The sequence below is a fragment of the Oryza glaberrima genome, chromosome 5, assembly GCF_000147395.1.
Source record: "Oryza glaberrima chromosome 5, OglaRS2, whole genome shotgun sequence".
Lineage (NCBI taxonomy): Eukaryota > Viridiplantae > Streptophyta > Magnoliopsida > Poales > Poaceae > Oryza > Oryza glaberrima.
In genome coordinates, this window is record NC_068330.1 from 22,484,700 (window position 1) to 22,501,960 (window position 17,261).

The 17,261-nt window shown below is 42.8% G+C and overlaps 3 protein-coding genes across 7 annotated transcripts; 2 read left to right on the top strand and 1 right to left on the bottom strand.

Moving 5' to 3' along the window:
• Window positions 1–611: 611 nt before the first annotated feature.
• On the bottom strand, window positions 612–1,191 carry LOC127774620 (uncharacterized). The gene has a single exon (XM_052300900.1). The coding sequence runs from the start codon at window positions 1,094–1,096 to the stop codon at window positions 737–739; it is 360 nt and encodes a 119-aa protein (XP_052156860.1). The 5' UTR covers window positions 1,097–1,191; the 3' UTR covers window positions 612–736.
• A 3,771-nt stretch (window positions 1,192–4,962) lies between these two features.
• Window positions 4,963–7,572, top strand: LOC127774615 (acetyltransferase NSI). 5 transcript variants are annotated; one of them, XR_008017791.1, is made up of 4 exons: window positions 4,963–5,550; window positions 6,235–6,303; window positions 6,886–6,942; window positions 7,101–7,128. XR_008017791.1 is itself a non-coding variant. In XM_052300893.1 (4 exons), exons 1-4 carry the CDS (start codon window positions 5,071–5,073, stop codon window positions 7,248–7,250), a joined length of 732 nt encoding a protein of 243 aa, XP_052156853.1. In that variant the 5' UTR covers window positions 4,963–5,070; the 3' UTR covers window positions 7,251–7,572. The 5 variants fall into 5 exon arrangements, 3 of the variants coding, with proteins under 3 accessions (XP_052156853.1, XP_052156854.1, XP_052156855.1); XM_052300893.1 differs by having other exon boundaries at window positions 6,245–6,303; window positions 7,115–7,572; XM_052300894.1 differs by having other exon boundaries at window positions 6,245–6,303; window positions 7,101–7,548.
• A 3,282-nt stretch (window positions 7,573–10,854) lies between these two features.
• Window positions 10,855–17,224, top strand: LOC127774275 (proline-rich receptor-like protein kinase PERK1). Its single transcript, XM_052300519.1, has 8 exons — window positions 10,855–10,972; window positions 11,738–12,232; window positions 12,555–12,641; window positions 12,738–12,808; window positions 12,911–12,987; window positions 13,207–13,354; window positions 13,985–14,146; window positions 14,555–17,224. Exons 1-8 carry the CDS (start codon window positions 10,855–10,857, stop codon window positions 14,990–14,992), a joined length of 1,596 nt encoding a protein of 531 aa, XP_052156479.1. The 3' UTR covers window positions 14,993–17,224.
• Window positions 17,225–17,261: the final 37 nt, after the last annotated feature.

The window sequence follows — 17,261 nt, forward strand, 5'->3', positions numbered from 1 at the left end:
GGAAGAAAGGTTGTCCTCGTCGAGACAGATATTGCCATGAACAGGCGACAGCACAGCATCACCGGTGCCAAAAATTGAAGGCGATTTTCATTGCGATTCATTCAGTTCAGCACGGTTGAGACTAAATGCTGGCTGGATCACTCTGATTATTGGCGTAGGCAAGCTGCCTTTTTATCTCGTCCATGATCAGGCCATGATTAAGGCGTGCTTTTTCCTCGAGTGGTTCATCTGCATGACTGCATCGCATTGCTTTTAACCCACTTTTGTTTAAAAAATGTTACACCATCCATGATTCCAAGTTTCCAACCATTTCTTCCCTTAATTATCTGCTGATGAAATTACGAGTAAGCTCACAGCTGGAGCAATCGACTGACAGTTCTTCTCATAGCAAATTCAGGTTCTTGATTCTGGTATAGCAATAGCATACTACAGAGTACTGTCGAAATTAAATGCTGGTCTTCGAAGTCAGTCGAGCCAGCTACCAATTTATCAATGAAATGTTATCATTACTCGATATGTACGTTAATTATGCTAATCCAGTTCATAGCAACAGATTAAGGAGAATCCATATCTCCTCTGTACCTGCAAAGATTCTGGTGAAGTCATCCACGAAAATCAACACTTCAACTACCATTTCAAGAACAGAGCTAATTAATAGCTACAAGCGAACCACCAAATAAAAAAGAAGGAAAAAAGAAACAAAAAAAGGAAAAGAAAAGATCAAGAAACCCTCTAGCTAGCTAGCACCGGCGACCGGCGGCGGCGCTTGGGCGGAGGCGGCGTGGTGGGATCGTCGGCCGTCGTCGAAGTTCTTGGCGTAGCTGGCGGCGTCGTAGTGGAAGGTGGTGGTGGCGGCGGCCATGGCGCCGCCGTGCCTGCTGCCGAGGCTGCAGAAGCTCCTGCTCTCCCGCACCAGCCTCCTCAGCAGCCGGCTCCACGCTCGCCGGCCGCCGTCGTCGCGGCCGGCGGCGGCGTCGCGCGAGAGGAGGTGGAACCGCGCGGGGCTCCTCTGCACCGCCGGCAGCCACGCCGGCGAGCCCATGCAGCCGGCGAAGTAGGACGACTGCGTCATCGGCGTCGAAGGCTCGGTCTCCATGGCTCGCTCGCTGCCTCGTCCAAGCGATCGAGAGATGTGTGTGTGTGTGAGAGAGAGAGAGATTGTGAGCGAGAGAGAGAAGCTTGGAGGTGGTTAGTTTATATATGGAGTTTTATAGCGAGGGAGATGAAATGGATTAGGAACGGAGAGAGAGAGTGGAAGAGTTGATGCGGGTGGCCGTGCAAGCCCGTACCCGCTAATATATTCGGATCCAACTTGCAACTAGGGAAAGTGATTTCATCTCTCGAGTGGATATTATTGTTTCTTACATGTCATCTCAATAATTATATAATTATAAAAAAAATCATAGATTAATATGGAATATATCACTCTAAACACATAGTATATGTTTAAATTCAACTTCTATAAATTACAATAAAAATAATAAATATAAACGAAAGTACATTAACTATTTTTAGTTTTCCTTTTTTGCAACCTTACCGTTTGAATTTAGTCTTGTATGTTTGTGTAGTGATATATTTTATATTGATCTATGCTTTTATTTTTAAGAAAATATATATGTCTATTTAGGTGACATGTTAAAACCGAGAAGATATTCTCTAGGGAAATGAAAATCCAATTCCTCCCATGCCAATATACGGGAAAGTCAGAGGATCCCAGTCCTCTTTTACATGTGTAAAGTCAGAGAGCTACAGTACCGTGACTTTAGGAATATTTCTAGCCGTCCGATCCACAGTGAACGGACAAGATCAATCGCTACAGTAAATCGGTGAATAGTAACTATGAACAGTATTTTGCACTGTTTACTACAGTGAAACTGCAAATCACTATTTCACACTATAGCAACAGACTCATTTTACTGTGCATGTCTGCCATTCGCTTCAAAAGTCAGAGGAGCCGCTTCCAAAGTCAGAGGATCCCAATCCCAATATGCAATATTGAAGGAGTACTACTGCTGAGATATATGCAATGTAATTAATTACTGGAACTGTATTCATTTATCGCACAAAATTATTAAAATATATCACTTCACATGCGTGCAAGTTTAAATTTGACGTTAAGTTATAAAATACTTTAACTAATGCATGTATATTCACAACCAACTTTAATTTCTTTATTACAATTAGTAGAAGTCGAATTTTAACTTATATGTTTATGCAATGATATATTACATATTAATTATCCTGTAATTTTTTTTAGATTTTTTTATAATCATTTAATTGATATGCAATAAACAACTAGATTTTCACTCGAGTGATTTAAGAGAGATTTCCATACTACACACTACACTTCTTACTCTAAGGCGCAAACATACACACCACTACAGATGCACATTAACAGCGTCTCTAACATAGGTGCCGGTGATAACCTTACTATATTTCTTTTTGTCGAAATTGAAACTCACGGATCCAATGGTCCTCCTAATTGTACATGTTTACTTCTCAATTGTGAAGTTATTAATCATGATTAAGCATATCACATAAAAACACTAGCCAGATTTGCTACTGGCATTAAAATGTTATTATGCTAGTGCTGAATATTTCAGTCCTAAGGTGATTTGAAGTAGCTGTGAATTTGCTCTGTTGTGCAGTAGTTAAGTGTTTGTGTGGCTCCTTGCTGGAAAGTTGATCGTGCCATCATTAGCTGCAATCATTGTAAGAGCTTAAATGCATATAATTAGTGAGAGGACCACCACAGTCATGGCACTGCAGCTCAAATATTTCTATGATCTGCAGACTGCACACAGCACACAGGCAGCTAAAAATACTGAATTCGGAGTAGCAACAACTGCTAGTACAGTAGTACGATCTAACAGCACCAAAGCTGCACTATTCTTGCTCCAAATCTCAAGCAAATTCTTCCAAAATATTTTGACAATGTCAGGTTTTCACCGATTTTTCTTAATTAACCATGCTGTTGTACGGTTTTTATCCATTTCGGAGGCTTCCCTAGAAAAGAATAATGATCCTATGACAGATTCATCGAATGTTATCACTATCTTATGCTATAATTAAATTGTTAATTAAAGCTTCAGCTGTTCGTCAGACAAGACTACAACACATACTGACAGAACAACTGAACAAAATCATCCATCCATACAGAACGAGGATCAATGGTGGTTGTACCCAACTGACAGAGCGATGATCATAAGCTCCTTCAGCTCTGGAACCAGAATTGTAACGAACGTTGACACGCCATGCCGATCGAACTCCTTGCAGTCTCATGTACTAATAGAAACCAATCTGAAATTCGTCTTCGATTCGTGTTACCTTAAATTCTGACGAAAGATTAAGCAGCATGATGCAGTTGAGTAATTCAGATAAGCAGAGAGCAGTTGCAAAGGGGAGATCGAGTTCAGAGTTGAGGTTGAGGTCATGTGGGTTTGGTCATAACTCTAACCAATCCAATAGATCTATGAATGGATCATGGATGTAAAGTTCCAAACTAAATGATAATTTGGAGCCACCTGCCTTTACATGTTCTCTAATTGGATCATCTGGACCAGCTCATCATATTACCGATTATTTTGGGTGAAAAAATAAGAATACTTTTGTGCCAGTGGGCTGCATTGCAGGTCATTTTTTGTTGTCCTCCTGGTGCCTTCGCTGATGTCTGAAACTCTGAATCTAAGCTTTTATGTACCAGTGAGATTGGTAGACAATAGTAGATACCAAAATGTTAAGGACCAATTTGGACAGGATCACAGGAACAGTTGTCCATGGCTGTTGCTAGCTACACTAATTCATTGTCCAACAAACAGAATTGATAGAGAATTTTGACCATGCCAATTCAATTGGCAACCGAAATCCGTGACATTAGTCATGGCGTCCAAGAAGTAGGTCTATGTTTCCTACAATAATAAAGTGTCAATGATATTAGTATATCACAATACCTGAATTTTACCGGTAACCGTATCAACATATAAGAACAACAATTTTTTTGATATTCGAGAATAAGGGCCCGTTTAAAAGCGCCGATTTATAATGGATGATACATGAAACCCAGTTTATAGCATTATTCAAGATCATAGATGAATGAATTAAATAGATATTACAAAGTTGTTGATTTCAAGAGATTTTAAAAAATTGATAAAGAAAGTTCTTAAAAAAAATCATATCAGTAACTTAGAAGCACATCCATGATAATTCGGCGACCAGTAGTCATACTCCCTTGGATAAGGCCTAAACTTTTTTTTTCTCATTTTACACCCAAACTAGTAGAGCGTGCACTTTACTTTGTAGGCATTTCTTTTTTTTTTGTTTCTCTCCATATAAGTCAGTATTTTGAACTGAAATTGGTAGAATTCATATATGCATTACAATTCAATTCTTAAGGTTTTTTAATCTTTCTTGTCACTATTTGCATAGGTTAAAAGCACCTAAGATTGATTTAAACAATGAGATTTAAAGTTCAACCAAACGGTTCTGAAAGTATTTGAACTTATTTTGGATCATTGATATTACGCCAACTATGGCTGTAAAAACTTCATCTTAAAAAAATACAACTTGTATAAAAAATACTATTAAGCAGTAAAGAGAATAATTTTAATAATCTAAAGGAAATATGAGCGAAGGTTGTGCATGTGTGTTAATAGAGATAAGTGTGCATGCGTCGTGAATATCTGCGTTTGAATCATGTTTCTTAAAAATGAAAATTTTAACAATAATTTAATGGTTAACTGATACTCTCTCCGTTTTATATTATAAATCGTATTTAACTCTTTCTTTCCTACTATAAAAAATTTCAGTTTTACTAAGTTCATAATAGCAACATCTAAAACATCAAATTAGTTTCATCGAATATATTTTGATAATATATTTGTTTTGTCTTGAAAATATAATAATCAAAACGACTTGAAATGAAAAATGAAAGAGCGGCCCAATACCGGACGAAGATGATGGACCATAGGAGGATGAGATGGTCAGAATCTGGATAGAGTCGTGGGCCCACTTCCAGTGACACTGATTTTTCCACATACTGCTCGCACGTTGCTCGTGCTTCGCTCGCCGCCGATGAGGCCGGGAGCCATGGCCGCCGCCGCCGCGAAGCTCCCGCGCCTCACCACCTCCGCCGCGCTCTTCCCGACCCCGAGGCCGTTCGGCTCCCCCAGGCCCGCCAAGGCCAGGCCGATGCCGCCGCCGCCGCCCATCACCATCTCCATGGACCCTGCCGCCGTCGACCCGGCCCACCTCCAGGCGCTCATGCTCGCCTGCGCACACTCCTGCGCCATCCGCCCCTCGCCGCCCTCCGCCGCGGAGGACCCCGTCGACCTCCGCAAGCTCCGCGTCGCGCTCGCGCACAGCTTCCTCGTCGTGTCCGTCTTCTGCAGCGCGAGGTTCCTGGACGATGGGGATGGGGGTGTCGATGGCGATGGCCGGCGGCGGCTGCTGGGCCTGGGGCTCGGGCTCGGGCGGCGAGAGGACCGGCGGCTCGTCGGATTTGGCCGGGCCGTCTCCGACGTCGGGCTCACCGCGTCCGTCCACGACGTCGTGGTATAATTTTTTCCTTTCTTATGATCTCAAATGGGCGATGAGGTAATTGTTCCTGATGGAATTCTGGGATGCAGCAATTAGTTTGATCCGTATGGATACCTATGAGTATGAGCATGGGTGGTAGTGTAGTAGATCGATTTCAATATTGATTCCATCTAGCAACCAAACACTGACTAAAAATTCAAAGTTTGTTGCAAGAAACTAGAGCACTCTCACAGTGTACTTCTGAGAGAGCAATTTTATCTGCAGTAGGAATGCTGAGTGAAAAACAAACCACAGAAGGCAACATTTCAACATTGGCGGTGCAGCCGTGTGTATTTCTTGCGACCCTAATACGTGAATTGTCTGTTATGTTATCCAAAATAGAAAAGAAAAACTCAAAGAACATTGTGCATGTGAAAAAGAAATGCAATAACTGAAAGTAAAATTTTTTGTGCACTAATATAGTTGATGTACGTTCAAACATTTTCTTCACAGCACTAGGTGCAACTGAAATGATTGGGAGGGTACTTGGGCCATCAAAATGATGTGCATACCTGAACTGAATACAGTCTGTTAGTCTATCTACAATCTACTGATAACTTACTTTGATGTGTCCTACTTATATTATTTTCCTGAATCCTGAACATTGAACAAAAGGTTGTCGACCTATTGAATTGCATCTGTTCATATGACTTTCTTCAGTGACTAACAGGTACATCCGTCACTACAGAGGAGAGGTATAGGCCGACAAATTGTTGAGAGAATGACAAGGTAATGTATTATCTCCAGTGTTTTCAGTGATAGTATTTGAAAGGGGGTTCCTTGTGTCACTTTATTTCATTAGAGGAAAAAAGCAGCATACATGACATTGTACATAAATTATGCCAGCCAGCAAAACCACAGCATAAACACTTCTATAGACATTCTCAATGGATGCCTTGCAACTGAAAATCGAAGTCTTGTTGTACATAAACAAGAAAAAAATAAAGTTCCTTTTTGCAATCTGTTAGTTGATGAATTCTTCCCAGAATGTTCTCTATTGTTATTCCAAAATTGATTCGTACTTGCTTGGATTGATCACTTATCTTGGGAGTATGTAAGAAGCAAGTATAATTTGCACACAGATTATTAACTAGGCTTTTTTAACTGTCTTAGTTTTTGGTATACAAAGTCCCCTTGCCTTGTACGTCCTTAATGCCACAGTCAAAACCAAGTTACTGATGGTATCTTGATCAAGTGATCTTAGGTCAACGACGCAATAAATCTATTTGAAGTAGAGAACTTGTTGAGTGCATCAGGTTGATCCAATGTTCAAATTTCATTTACTCATCTTATCTGTCACAATTTCTGCAGAGTACTCCATAACAGAGGTATATTTGACATTTCCGCACTATGTACAGAAAAGGAGAGGTATTGCCTTCCTGTCTAATCTGGCACACCTCATGTGAATCCGTGTTCTTGTCGAATATACTATATGATGGAAGTGTGATGATATACTTTGACATATGCGCTGCAATATATATTCACTGGTATATGATGAGTTTATCATTCCCTGGTGCTAATGGCAGGCCCTTTTTTGAAGCATGTGGATTTGGGGACGATGCAATGGGTTCAACAACAATGATGTACACGGGAAAGATGCACAGATAGTACACAATGATAATTGTCTCAAGGAAGATATTGACAGCTCCTCTGGTGGGTTAACAGTTGCTGCTTGAATATATCACTGCCAGTAAAGGAACAGCAGCCGGAGTAAATTATGCAATCCTTTCTAGCTGGTTAGAAGAGAAAATAACCAGAAGGATATGGCAAAACTCATAGCATACTAGTATTTGTGAAGGATAGCAGTACATACCATGTTTGATACCCCAGACCAGCATCTGTATACTCTACCACTGATTGTAAAAACTTTGAGATGAGTGCTAAGATTTCATTTACAAACAAAGAATGAAGGAAGGAAACAAATACATCAAACAAGTTATTGAATCTGCAGTGGAAATAGCAATTATCCTTCAAGGCTTACTTATTTTTAATCTTTTAGTGCACGGTATAAACTGTGGTGTGTAAGAAGAATTTGTCCATCTTTTGATTCAATCTGTCTCAATCAGCTCGGTTAATAGAAAGGACTGTGTTCTGAACCTCTGTAAAAACGCAATAGAAGAATATGCATCTTGAGGCATTGGCAAAATGAAAAACCAAGCACATTCCTGAAACATCAGCAAACGGCACGGTTCAATTTGTATAGCGTACAGCTACCATTGCTGCAATCAGTTTTCAGTTACATGTGCTTCTAGTTCGAATGGAAGTTGTAAAAACCAGCAAATATTCATCGCAAAATCAGTTACATGTGCTTCTGAAAGTTGATAACAAACCGTGCTAAGTTGAGTCCCCACGAATTCCTCTCGATCTTCAGGCAGCCGCCAAGTGGATGTGGATCAGATATTCTGATGTTCCCCTGTCTTATAGATACCTGGTGAAGCAAGACAAAAGGATTGCCTTCAAAATTCATGAACACGCTTCATCTGAATCTCTTGTGTTTAGCTGCAATCTGCAGGTACGGTCTGATGATAGCGAGGTTTGGTCTGAAGGAAAATGGCAGCGAATTCTGTTCATACATGCAACTACTATTAAAAATTTCCAGAAGTCCATTTTGTCTTTGACATTGGCCAAACAAAATAGTACTCCTATCTACTACTATTTGCTAGCAATTGGCTTGAATCTGATGATTTGAGCATCTGCACGACGAAGCCATGGTTTGGGGATCGAGCAAACTTGTTTTTGTCATCCAATATTTATCTTAAATCGAACCAGACATGGTCTAAATTTTTCCTTTTACTTAAATCTAGGATAAGAGCTTTACTTGCAGTCAGTTGGCACTATCTGTACAGTAACAGTACTACAAAACCGTTCCAACTGTCGATCTTTGGCAGGCAAATGCTTTCTCATCAAGCTTATGCGTTGCCGTAACCGTAAACATAGCTTTTTGCGTTGCCGTAAACATTGACTTGTTAGGCCGACCAGAGTCACAGATGGATGGCATCATGGCAGTATGGCACCTCACAATCAGTACACGATACAGGCAAAATCTTACACCTAAAAAAGAAGTGTACACCTGAAGCTCAAGACGCATTTCTCGTGCATTCTTTATGCAGCAGCAGAAGAACTCCATCCTCCCAAATTGCTCAAACACACAACCACTTTGCTCTTTGCACATGTCAGGTGCAGCAAGCAGCGTCGTCAAGTCGGCGCAAGCAGCGATCAATCTGAACTGAAGTTGGTGGTGTGGCTGTGGCCGCCTAACTACGTAGTACATCGCCGTCTGCGTATGCTAATCCTCTCTCCCATAACTTTGCCCAGTAATCAAGCGTAAACCTAACCATCTCGTACTTAATCTGAAGAGAAAGACAAGGTCTCGTCTTGTTTTGAACGGCAGCACCCTAGTCAACTTCAAACTGCGCAGTAGAGGCAAAAGCTGGTCGTCGTGGCGGGTTCATCGGGAGGGGATTATTGATTTAGTTTGGATTATTGATTTATGTTATACTTGACACAGTTCTATATAGTATTAGATTTTTTTTAAAAAAATACAAACGCAAATACCTACAACACATGTGCACTCACCTCTTATGAATGCGCCCGCCCAAACACCTTACTCCTATAGCTGCATCCAAAAGACCGGACCGGTAACTACTAATGAAAGAATAATACCGTAAATGAGAACACCTGTATCAAATATGAAATTTGAATCCGGATGATTTAGTTTCATCACAACAACCTAACCAGTTGATCTACACTTATTCCATAGATCTATGATAGATTTAAAGTTTATATGTTAAATTGTTATTGTTTAAGTTTTAAATTTATATATTCATATATTTATAGAGCTAGAAATATTCAGCTCTAAAAATCATTGGATCCCTAGCTCTGCCAGACCGTATTCTTTCACCTTATTTTTCAGCTCACCTCTTTTTTTTTTTCGTACACATGTTTTTCATACAGTCAAACTATACCATTTTCTAAAAAAAATTCTATATGAAAAATTGTTTTAGAAAATATATTTACCATTCTTTTTGAAGATAAGGATACTTAATTAATTATGTGCTAAAAAATTGTTCCGTTTTACGTTTGAGATAGCTCCCAAACGCAACTAACGATCACATCCTAGACAGCAAAGAAGGCATTGTTTCGGCGTCCGCGCCGCGTCGCGAGGATTTTCAGAGGCCAACCCAACCAAACAAACAACCTCCAAAAACCATCCCCCGGGATTATCTCCGCGATCTCCTCTTCTCCCCCGCCGCCGCTGCTTTGCGGTTGCACCCGCCCATGTCCGCGCCGCCGCCGCCGCCGCCGCCTAATGCTAGCACTCCTGCTCCTGCACCGCCGTTGCCTCCGTCTCTTGGTGCACCCGACCCGCCGCCACCACCACCACCTGTGATGCCATCTCGTCCGCCGCCGGCTGCTCCGCCTCCCTCGCCACCGGCAGCGTCTCCTCCTCCTCCTGCTCCACCGGTGGCGCCGCGGCCAACTCCGTCGCCTCCTCCTCCTCCACCGGTGATGCCGTCGAAGCCAGTGAAACCTGTACCGCCTTCGTCGCCTCCTCCTCCTCCGGTGATGCAGCCGCCGTCGCCATCTCCACCACTAATACCGCCGCCGCCGCCGCCTACTCCGGTGATGCCGGTGCTACCACCGACGCCGTCCCCGCCTTCACCGGTGAATCCACCACCGCCATCGCCGTCCCCGCTGCCTTCTCCGGTGAACCCACTGCCGCCAATAACGTCACCACCTTCCCCGGTGTCACCACCTTCTCCGGCAAATCCACTGCCGCCTGCGACGTCACCACCTTCTCCGGCGAACCCACTGCCGCCTGCGACGTCACCACCTTCTCCGGCGAATCCACTGCCGCCGACGACGTCACCACCTTCTCCGGCGAATCCATTGCCGCCGACGACGTCACCACCTTCCCCGGCGAATCCACTACCGCCAACGACGTCACCTCCTTCTCCGGCGAATCCACTACCACCAGCGACGTCACCGCCTTCTCCAGCGCCGCCTCCAACGGTGCCTTCCCAACCACCGGCGGCTGCACCGGCGCCGACGACGAAGCCACCACCAACCCCGCTCCCACCAGCTCGATCGCCGCCAGCGCCATCTCCAGCTTCCCGCGAACCGTCTCCCTCGCCGTCGCCGTCAGTAGCACCACCGTCTCTTCCAATCTTCACCCCGTCACCCCCCGGTGGTGGCCGCGGCGCCGCCACTCCTTCGCCGCCGTCGTCGCGGCCGTCGCCTAGATCTCCGCCGCCGCCGTCCTCCGCCCCGCAAGGAGTGATGATCGCCATCGTCGCGGCCATCGTGGCGTTGCTCGTGCTCGGCGCAGTCGCCGCCGGGCTGCTGTGCTTCTGCTCGCGCCGCCGTCGCCGCCGCCGCCGCCAGCCAACATCGCCGGGTATGTGTTCGACCGCTCACTTTACACCACTAACCTGGCCGGTGCAACGCCGGTGCAGCACCGGCCGGCCACCGGCGTGTCGCGCGGACACGGGTTTGCATTAGCGCAAGTCGTCGGCTCTTCGCCGCCGCCGCGCGGTTACGACGCATCGCGCACGCGCGCGCGCACTTTCGCCATGTCGCGTCGTGCGCGGCGGTGACGTCCGTGTCGCGTCGTGCGCGGTGGTGACGTCACGGAGGCAAATGGTGACCGTGACACGTGGTCGTAAAGTTGGATGCACCAAACGGCTTGGGGGTATGGAGGGACGATGGACGTGTTGCTCTTGCACAATTCGATCAAACTTGAGCTTTTCTTCAAGTTAGTGGACAGACCGTCTAGACAAAGTTGGATGCAATCGAGTACTCCTTTCGTCCAAAAAAAAACTCACTTATACCCTTTGTCTAAATTTATTGTTCTAAGGTTAGGTTAAATTTTTTTATGGACGGAGTATACACAAAGTGCACACTGTCTAGAGGGTCTAGAGGGTTTTAAAGTTAGTGTGTTCTGGTTTGAAAATTTCTTGAAGTTAACAAATACTTCATCTTTCACAAAATATAATAACCTACTACAATAGATTAATGAACGTGTTCAGATTCGTAGTAGTAGAAAATATCTCATCCGATTCTAAGTAGATTCAGAAGTAAAATTAGCTCATACACTACTTTATTTCTGCATGAAATTCTTAACATCTCTTATGGAACATTTACCATTGTGTCACCTTACCAGGTGATTTCCTCGGACCCTTACCGGTGACATCGCGTCATCACCAGCAATCACAATTCATCAAGCCAACAGTAACATACCCACCACAGCTGAATGCACACTCGCCGCTGCAAAGCAGCAGCAACTCCGACCCACCGTCACCGCTGCTGCAACCGTCTCCGCCTCCACCGGCGGCGAGCGGCGGCACGGTGTCGTACGGCGACCTGGTGGCGGCGACGAACGGCTTCTCCGAGGGCAACCTGCTCGGGGAGGGCGGGTTCGGGCACGTGTACCGCGGCGAGCTGCTCCTGCACGACGGCCGGAGGCAGCCGGTGGCCATCAAGAAGCTCCGGCCGGGGAGCCGGCAGGGCGAGCGCGAGTTCCGCGCCGAGGTGGACATCATCAGCCGCGTCCACCACCGCAACCTCGTCTCCCTCGTGGGCTACTGCATCCACGCCGACCACCGCCTCCTCGTCTACGAGTTCGTCCCCAACAAGACGCTGGACTTCCACCTCCACGGTACTTTCTACTCTCTTAGTTTCATATTATAATTCATTTTAATTTTTTTTCTTAGTCCAACCTTTCTAAGTTTGATTAAATTTATATAAAAATATAGTAACAACTATCACATCAATTTAGTTTCACTGGATGTATATATTCTGATACTACGTTTGTTTTGTGTTAAAAATATTGCTCAAACCTTAAAAAAAATTGACTTGAAAAAAGTCAAAGTGATTTATAATATAAAAATAAAAGGAGTACTGCACTTCTCGTTTTTTAATTTTCGCGTTGTCTGCGCCATTCACGAAATGAGAGCTTCTTCTCTTCTACTCCGGTGCAGGGAGCAGCCGGCCGACGCTGGATTGGCCACAGAGGTGGATGATCGCCGTCGGGTCGGCCAAGGGGTTGGCCTACCTGCACGAAGACTGTAAGTTACTTGTTTTCTTCTTCTCTCTATCTTGGTCTGAAATTTTCAAGATTTTTTCTTTGATTTAAATTCATGTTGATTGTTGATTGACTTCAGGTCGTCCAAAGATTATTCACCGAGACATCAAGGCAGCCAACATCCTTCTCGATTACAAATTCGAGCCAAAGGTAAACGAAGGATGAGATCATTATCAGTCACACCGGCCGGCAAGAAGATTACCACAAAACAATTGCTATATTTCAGAACGAGCATTTTTGCTGTGCATGCAGGTTGCGGACTTTGGGCTAGCCAAGATCCAACCGGGAGACGACACACACGTTTCCACCCGCGTGATGGGCACCTTCGGGTAACACATTCTTAGCGTGACCCTATTTTTTATTTTTAAGATAATGGAATGAAACAACGTGATTGATCAAAGAGATACAACCAATTATTATAGAATTCAAAAAAAAAAAACCCCACACGAAGTTCACATTGTGTTTGTGTTTGTGTTTCACGAGAGTTTAGAATAGTTTATCTGATGTGATGATGCAATCGACGCTTGTTTATTTTTTCTTTCTTTCAGCTACTTGGCGCCGGAGTATGCTACTACTGGCAAAGTAAACGACAGATCAGACGTCTTCTCCTTCGGTGTCGTTCTTCTGGAGCTGATCACCGGGAAGAGGCCTGTCATTTCGACTGAGCCCTTCAACGACGAGACTCTGGTTTCTTGGGTATGTATACCATGCATGAATCTCTATGGTTCTTTCAGTGGTTCAGTTTAGTCCAGCCATCCATAGTTAGTGTTACAACTTACAAATAAAGAACTTGGCGGTACTATGCATGAAAAACATAGCATTTTTGCATAGTGAGAACTGAGAAGCAGCTGTCCTGCTAATCAGGGCCGGAGCTATAACAAAATGGAGGGTGATGGCACTTGTTTAATTTACTCTATTTTAGATTGAGTTTAAGTTGATACAGGTGTCTAAGTTTGTATTGAAAGGGGTGCATGGTGAAAATAAATAAGGTATAGCTAAACATTTTTCTTAAATGGGTTCCTGTACACCCCCGTAATATACTCTAGCTCCACCTCCGCCTGGCTATGACTTTAAAAAACTTTTAGACATGATACTTTGTCGAAACTTAACCCCTGCAGGTCCACTTCTTGCTATCAGATTTTCAACAGACTAGTACAGTGTCATAGTACAATCCAATTCTGACTTCTGACTTCATTTTTTTAAAAATATATATATATTGTGGATTCAGTGACAGCATCGCGTTACATCTCGTTAACTAATGGCTGATTATTCTGTAACTGTAAGGACTACTAAATTTGTTCTTCTTTTATGTTTTGGACGATGCAGGCAAGGCCTCTGCTGACAAAAGCTCTAGAGCAGCATGTCTACGACGATCTGATCGATCCAAAGCTTGACGCCTTGTACGACGCCCACGACATGCATCGGCTGATCTCCTGCGCTGCCGCCGCGGTGCGGCACACGGCACGCTCCCGCCCTCGCATGACCCAGGTGAGCCTCCCTTGGAGAAGAATAAAATGTCATGGTGTTACATATCAACTAAATGGTTATTATTTTTTTAAAAAAAATAATTAGATAGAATTGATATATGATATATTACTTCATTAATATATAAATTAAAAATTTGACTTCTACAAGTTGTAATAAAAACAATAACTTGTGAAGTCGAATTGGATTGATATATCTCATGCCAATCTATTTTATCATTTTCTTTAATTATTTTTATATAATTATTTAGTTGATATATAATAAAAAGGTGGATATGGATATTTAATTATTAGAATTATCTCCCAGCTGTGCAATGCAACTTGCGAAACGACCAAAGAAACAAGTTTCTCTTATTGACTTTTTGCCCAAAAACCTGAGTTCTTTTTTTCTGTTCTTGCAATGGACGAGCAGATTGTGAGATACTTGGAGGGGGAGCTGTCAATAGATGACCTGAACGCCGGCGTCGCACCGGGGCAGAGCTCGCTGCGCTCGCAGGAGCACTCCGGCGACACGACGGAGCTGGTGCGGCGGCGGCTCAGGAGGGTCGCGTTCCCGCCGGGCAGCGGCGTCACCGTCACCGGCACCGGCGCCGTCACCGACAGCGGCTACCTGAGCGAGGCGACGAGCGAGTACGGGGTGAACCCATCCATCAGCTCGAGCAGCGGCGGCGACGACGACGACACGGCCGGCGAGGTGGTCGGCGGCGTCACCGCCACCAGCCGGCCGCACGCCGCCGCCGCCGCGTCCAGCCCGGACACGTCCGAGGTGGCGTCACCGCACGCCGGCGAGCTCGCCGCCGACGCCGCCAAGCCGATGAGCAGACGAACACGCCTCGGCCGCTTTCCGTGAGCGCACTGGATCTCTCTTTTTCACCGGTGGTAAGTGGTATAATTGTACATGCGTAAAAGTGGCTAATAGTGGATGAATTTTTCAGCTCATTTTTCTTCGGTTTTAGCAAGGTTTTGTCTGAATTTATTGTCGCGATTAATTTTGCACTAAGTACCTGTTCACTTTGATGAAAAAAAAAATTATCAAATTTTGGCAATACCAAATTTTGACAACTGTGCTAAAATTTTGGCATAGTTACCAAAATTTTGATAGTATTTCTTATATAGTTACCAAAATTTAGCAGCAAACTAAATGTAGCTATTTTTTTTACAACTTTAATAAAATTTAATAAGATTGAAAATGGCATCAAAGTTAACATGCCCTAAACGAAAAGAGAGCAAAGTTGGATTAGCAGTCAACGTGAACCACATGGGACGGATCAGTGATGAGTGAGCTGTACAGAACTTTCATGTTTCTTCCATTTGTTAGGTTGTCAATACACCTGTCCTTGAGAAGATGCCATGTGGATAATTATCATCCACGCCTCTGCTATCAGTCACTATCATTGGTCATGCAACACAAGCGTACGATCCAATCAATGATTATCCATCCTTAAGCAGTTTTCTTAAAGTTCTCAACTCAATTTCCCCGTTTTCCACTTTCACATTTTCAAACTACTATTTTTTTATAAAAATGTTACTTAAAAATCATATTAATTTATTTTTTAAAAAATATTTAATATTTAGTTAATCATGTATTAATGAGTTGCTTTGTTTTGCGTGCGTGAGGATAAGTTTCCAATACCTAGCAACGAACTCAGCCATACCTACTCTTTCTCTCCAATTGGAGGGATATACTCAGCGCATAAGAAACAAGAAAACTCATTAGCGAATGATCAATTAAGTATTAACTATTATAAAATTTAAAAATAAATTTATTTAATATTTTTTAAAAACAACTTCAACCTATAACCTTTATGTAAAAACACACCATTTCATCGTTTGAAAAATATTCTAACAGAAAATGAAAAAGTTAAAATTTTGAGTTAAGAACGAGGAACGGGTCTTAGCGTAGTCAGGGTTTACAATTTGGCTCACGAACTTTGAGACCCATGGTATGGAGACGTTGAATTTTTTTTTGTTAATTTTGAATGAATTTTGATAAATTTCGAACAGATTGTATGAGGTGCACATATAAATTCACGAAATTCAACAAAGAGCCGCAGCCATCACAAATGATGAGCCCCATTGTAAATCCGGAATGTGGCTTGCTGCGAAAGTTCCCCTATCGAACGATTCGCATGATCCATAGCAACCAGTTTGAAATATGGAAATACTCCTACAGGAGTGTTTAGTTAACACTAAAATAAAAAGTTTGGTTAAAATTAGAACGATGTGATGGAAAAGTTAGAAGTTTGTATGTGTATAAAAGTTTTGATGTGATAGAAAAGTCGGAAGTTTGAAAAATTATTTTGAAACTAAACACGGCCTACGTATATGAAGTCCACATGATCCAATTTTCAAGCAAATCGATGATAATAAGCTGTTGGTAAACAAATGAAGCAATAATATAGGTAAAAGTATATCTCTGTGCTTAACAATTGAAAAGACAATGATGTAAAATAAAACCACAATATTAAAATATTAAAACATAATTTTAAATTTTGCCTGTGACTAATAATAACTCAACTGGTAAACGATGAGTCTATAAAAATTGAGTAAATTTTGATGGCCAAATGTCTAAGGGTTTGTTTGAAATGCAAAATAGAAAAAACGTAGGAATAAAAAAAGTATATGAATATGATAGGATTGTATATGTAAAATAGAGGAATGAAAACATATAAATTTTTTGCTCTCCGTGCGCAAAATTCTTACAACAAATAGACTAGAGTGGATTTTTTCTTTGGACACATGGGCAGGGAATAGTATTCCTCTGGGATTCAAGGTAGCAAGCCCTTTGAAACGAATATATCTACAGTATCCAATTTAATTTAAAGGAATCATCAATCCTTCCACACTCTTCTTTTGTTTGGTGTATTCAACTTGTCTTGAACTACACTCTCTTCTGAAGTAGATCTTTATAATAATTAGATGCAGTTCTTTTTAGCAAAAACCAGAATATTATATTCCATTATCTAAAAAAAATCAATCCTTCCACACATTTCCTCTATTTCAAATGAGCCCTAAAATTGCATGCTCACGAAACTGGAGAGAAGTTTAAATTGTGTAACTCCTACGCCTACGCATCCTATCTCTGTTGCCAAGCGTGTGGTCGCCACCTCACACGGACA

Bases quoted from the DNA above. Each gene is read 5' to 3' on its own strand.
- LOC127774620 (XM_052300900.1), bottom strand. From the start codon at position 1,096: ATGGAGACCGAGCCTTCGACGCCGATGACGCAGTCGTCCTACTTCGCC.
- LOC127774615 (XM_052300893.1), top strand. From the start codon at position 5,071: ATGAGGCCGGGAGCCATGGCCGCCGCCGCCGCGAAGCTCCCGCGCCTC. The intron at 6,304-6,885 runs GTAATGTATTAT...CAATTTCTGCAG, and splicing joins ATTGTTGAGAGAATGACAAG to AGTACTCCATAACAGAGGTA. The intron at 6,943-7,114 runs GTATTGCCTTCC...CCTTTTTTGAAG, and splicing joins CTATGTACAGAAAAGGAGAG to CATGTGGATTTGGGGACGAT.
- LOC127774275 (XM_052300519.1), top strand. From the start codon at position 10,855: ATGATCGCCATCGTCGCGGCCATCGTGGCGTTGCTCGTGCTCGGCGCA. The intron at 12,988-13,206 runs GTAACACATTCT...TCTTTCTTTCAG, and splicing joins CGCGTGATGGGCACCTTCGG to CTACTTGGCGCCGGAGTATG. The intron at 14,147-14,554 runs GTGAGCCTCCCT...ATGGACGAGCAG, and splicing joins CCCGCCCTCGCATGACCCAG to ATTGTGAGATACTTGGAGGG.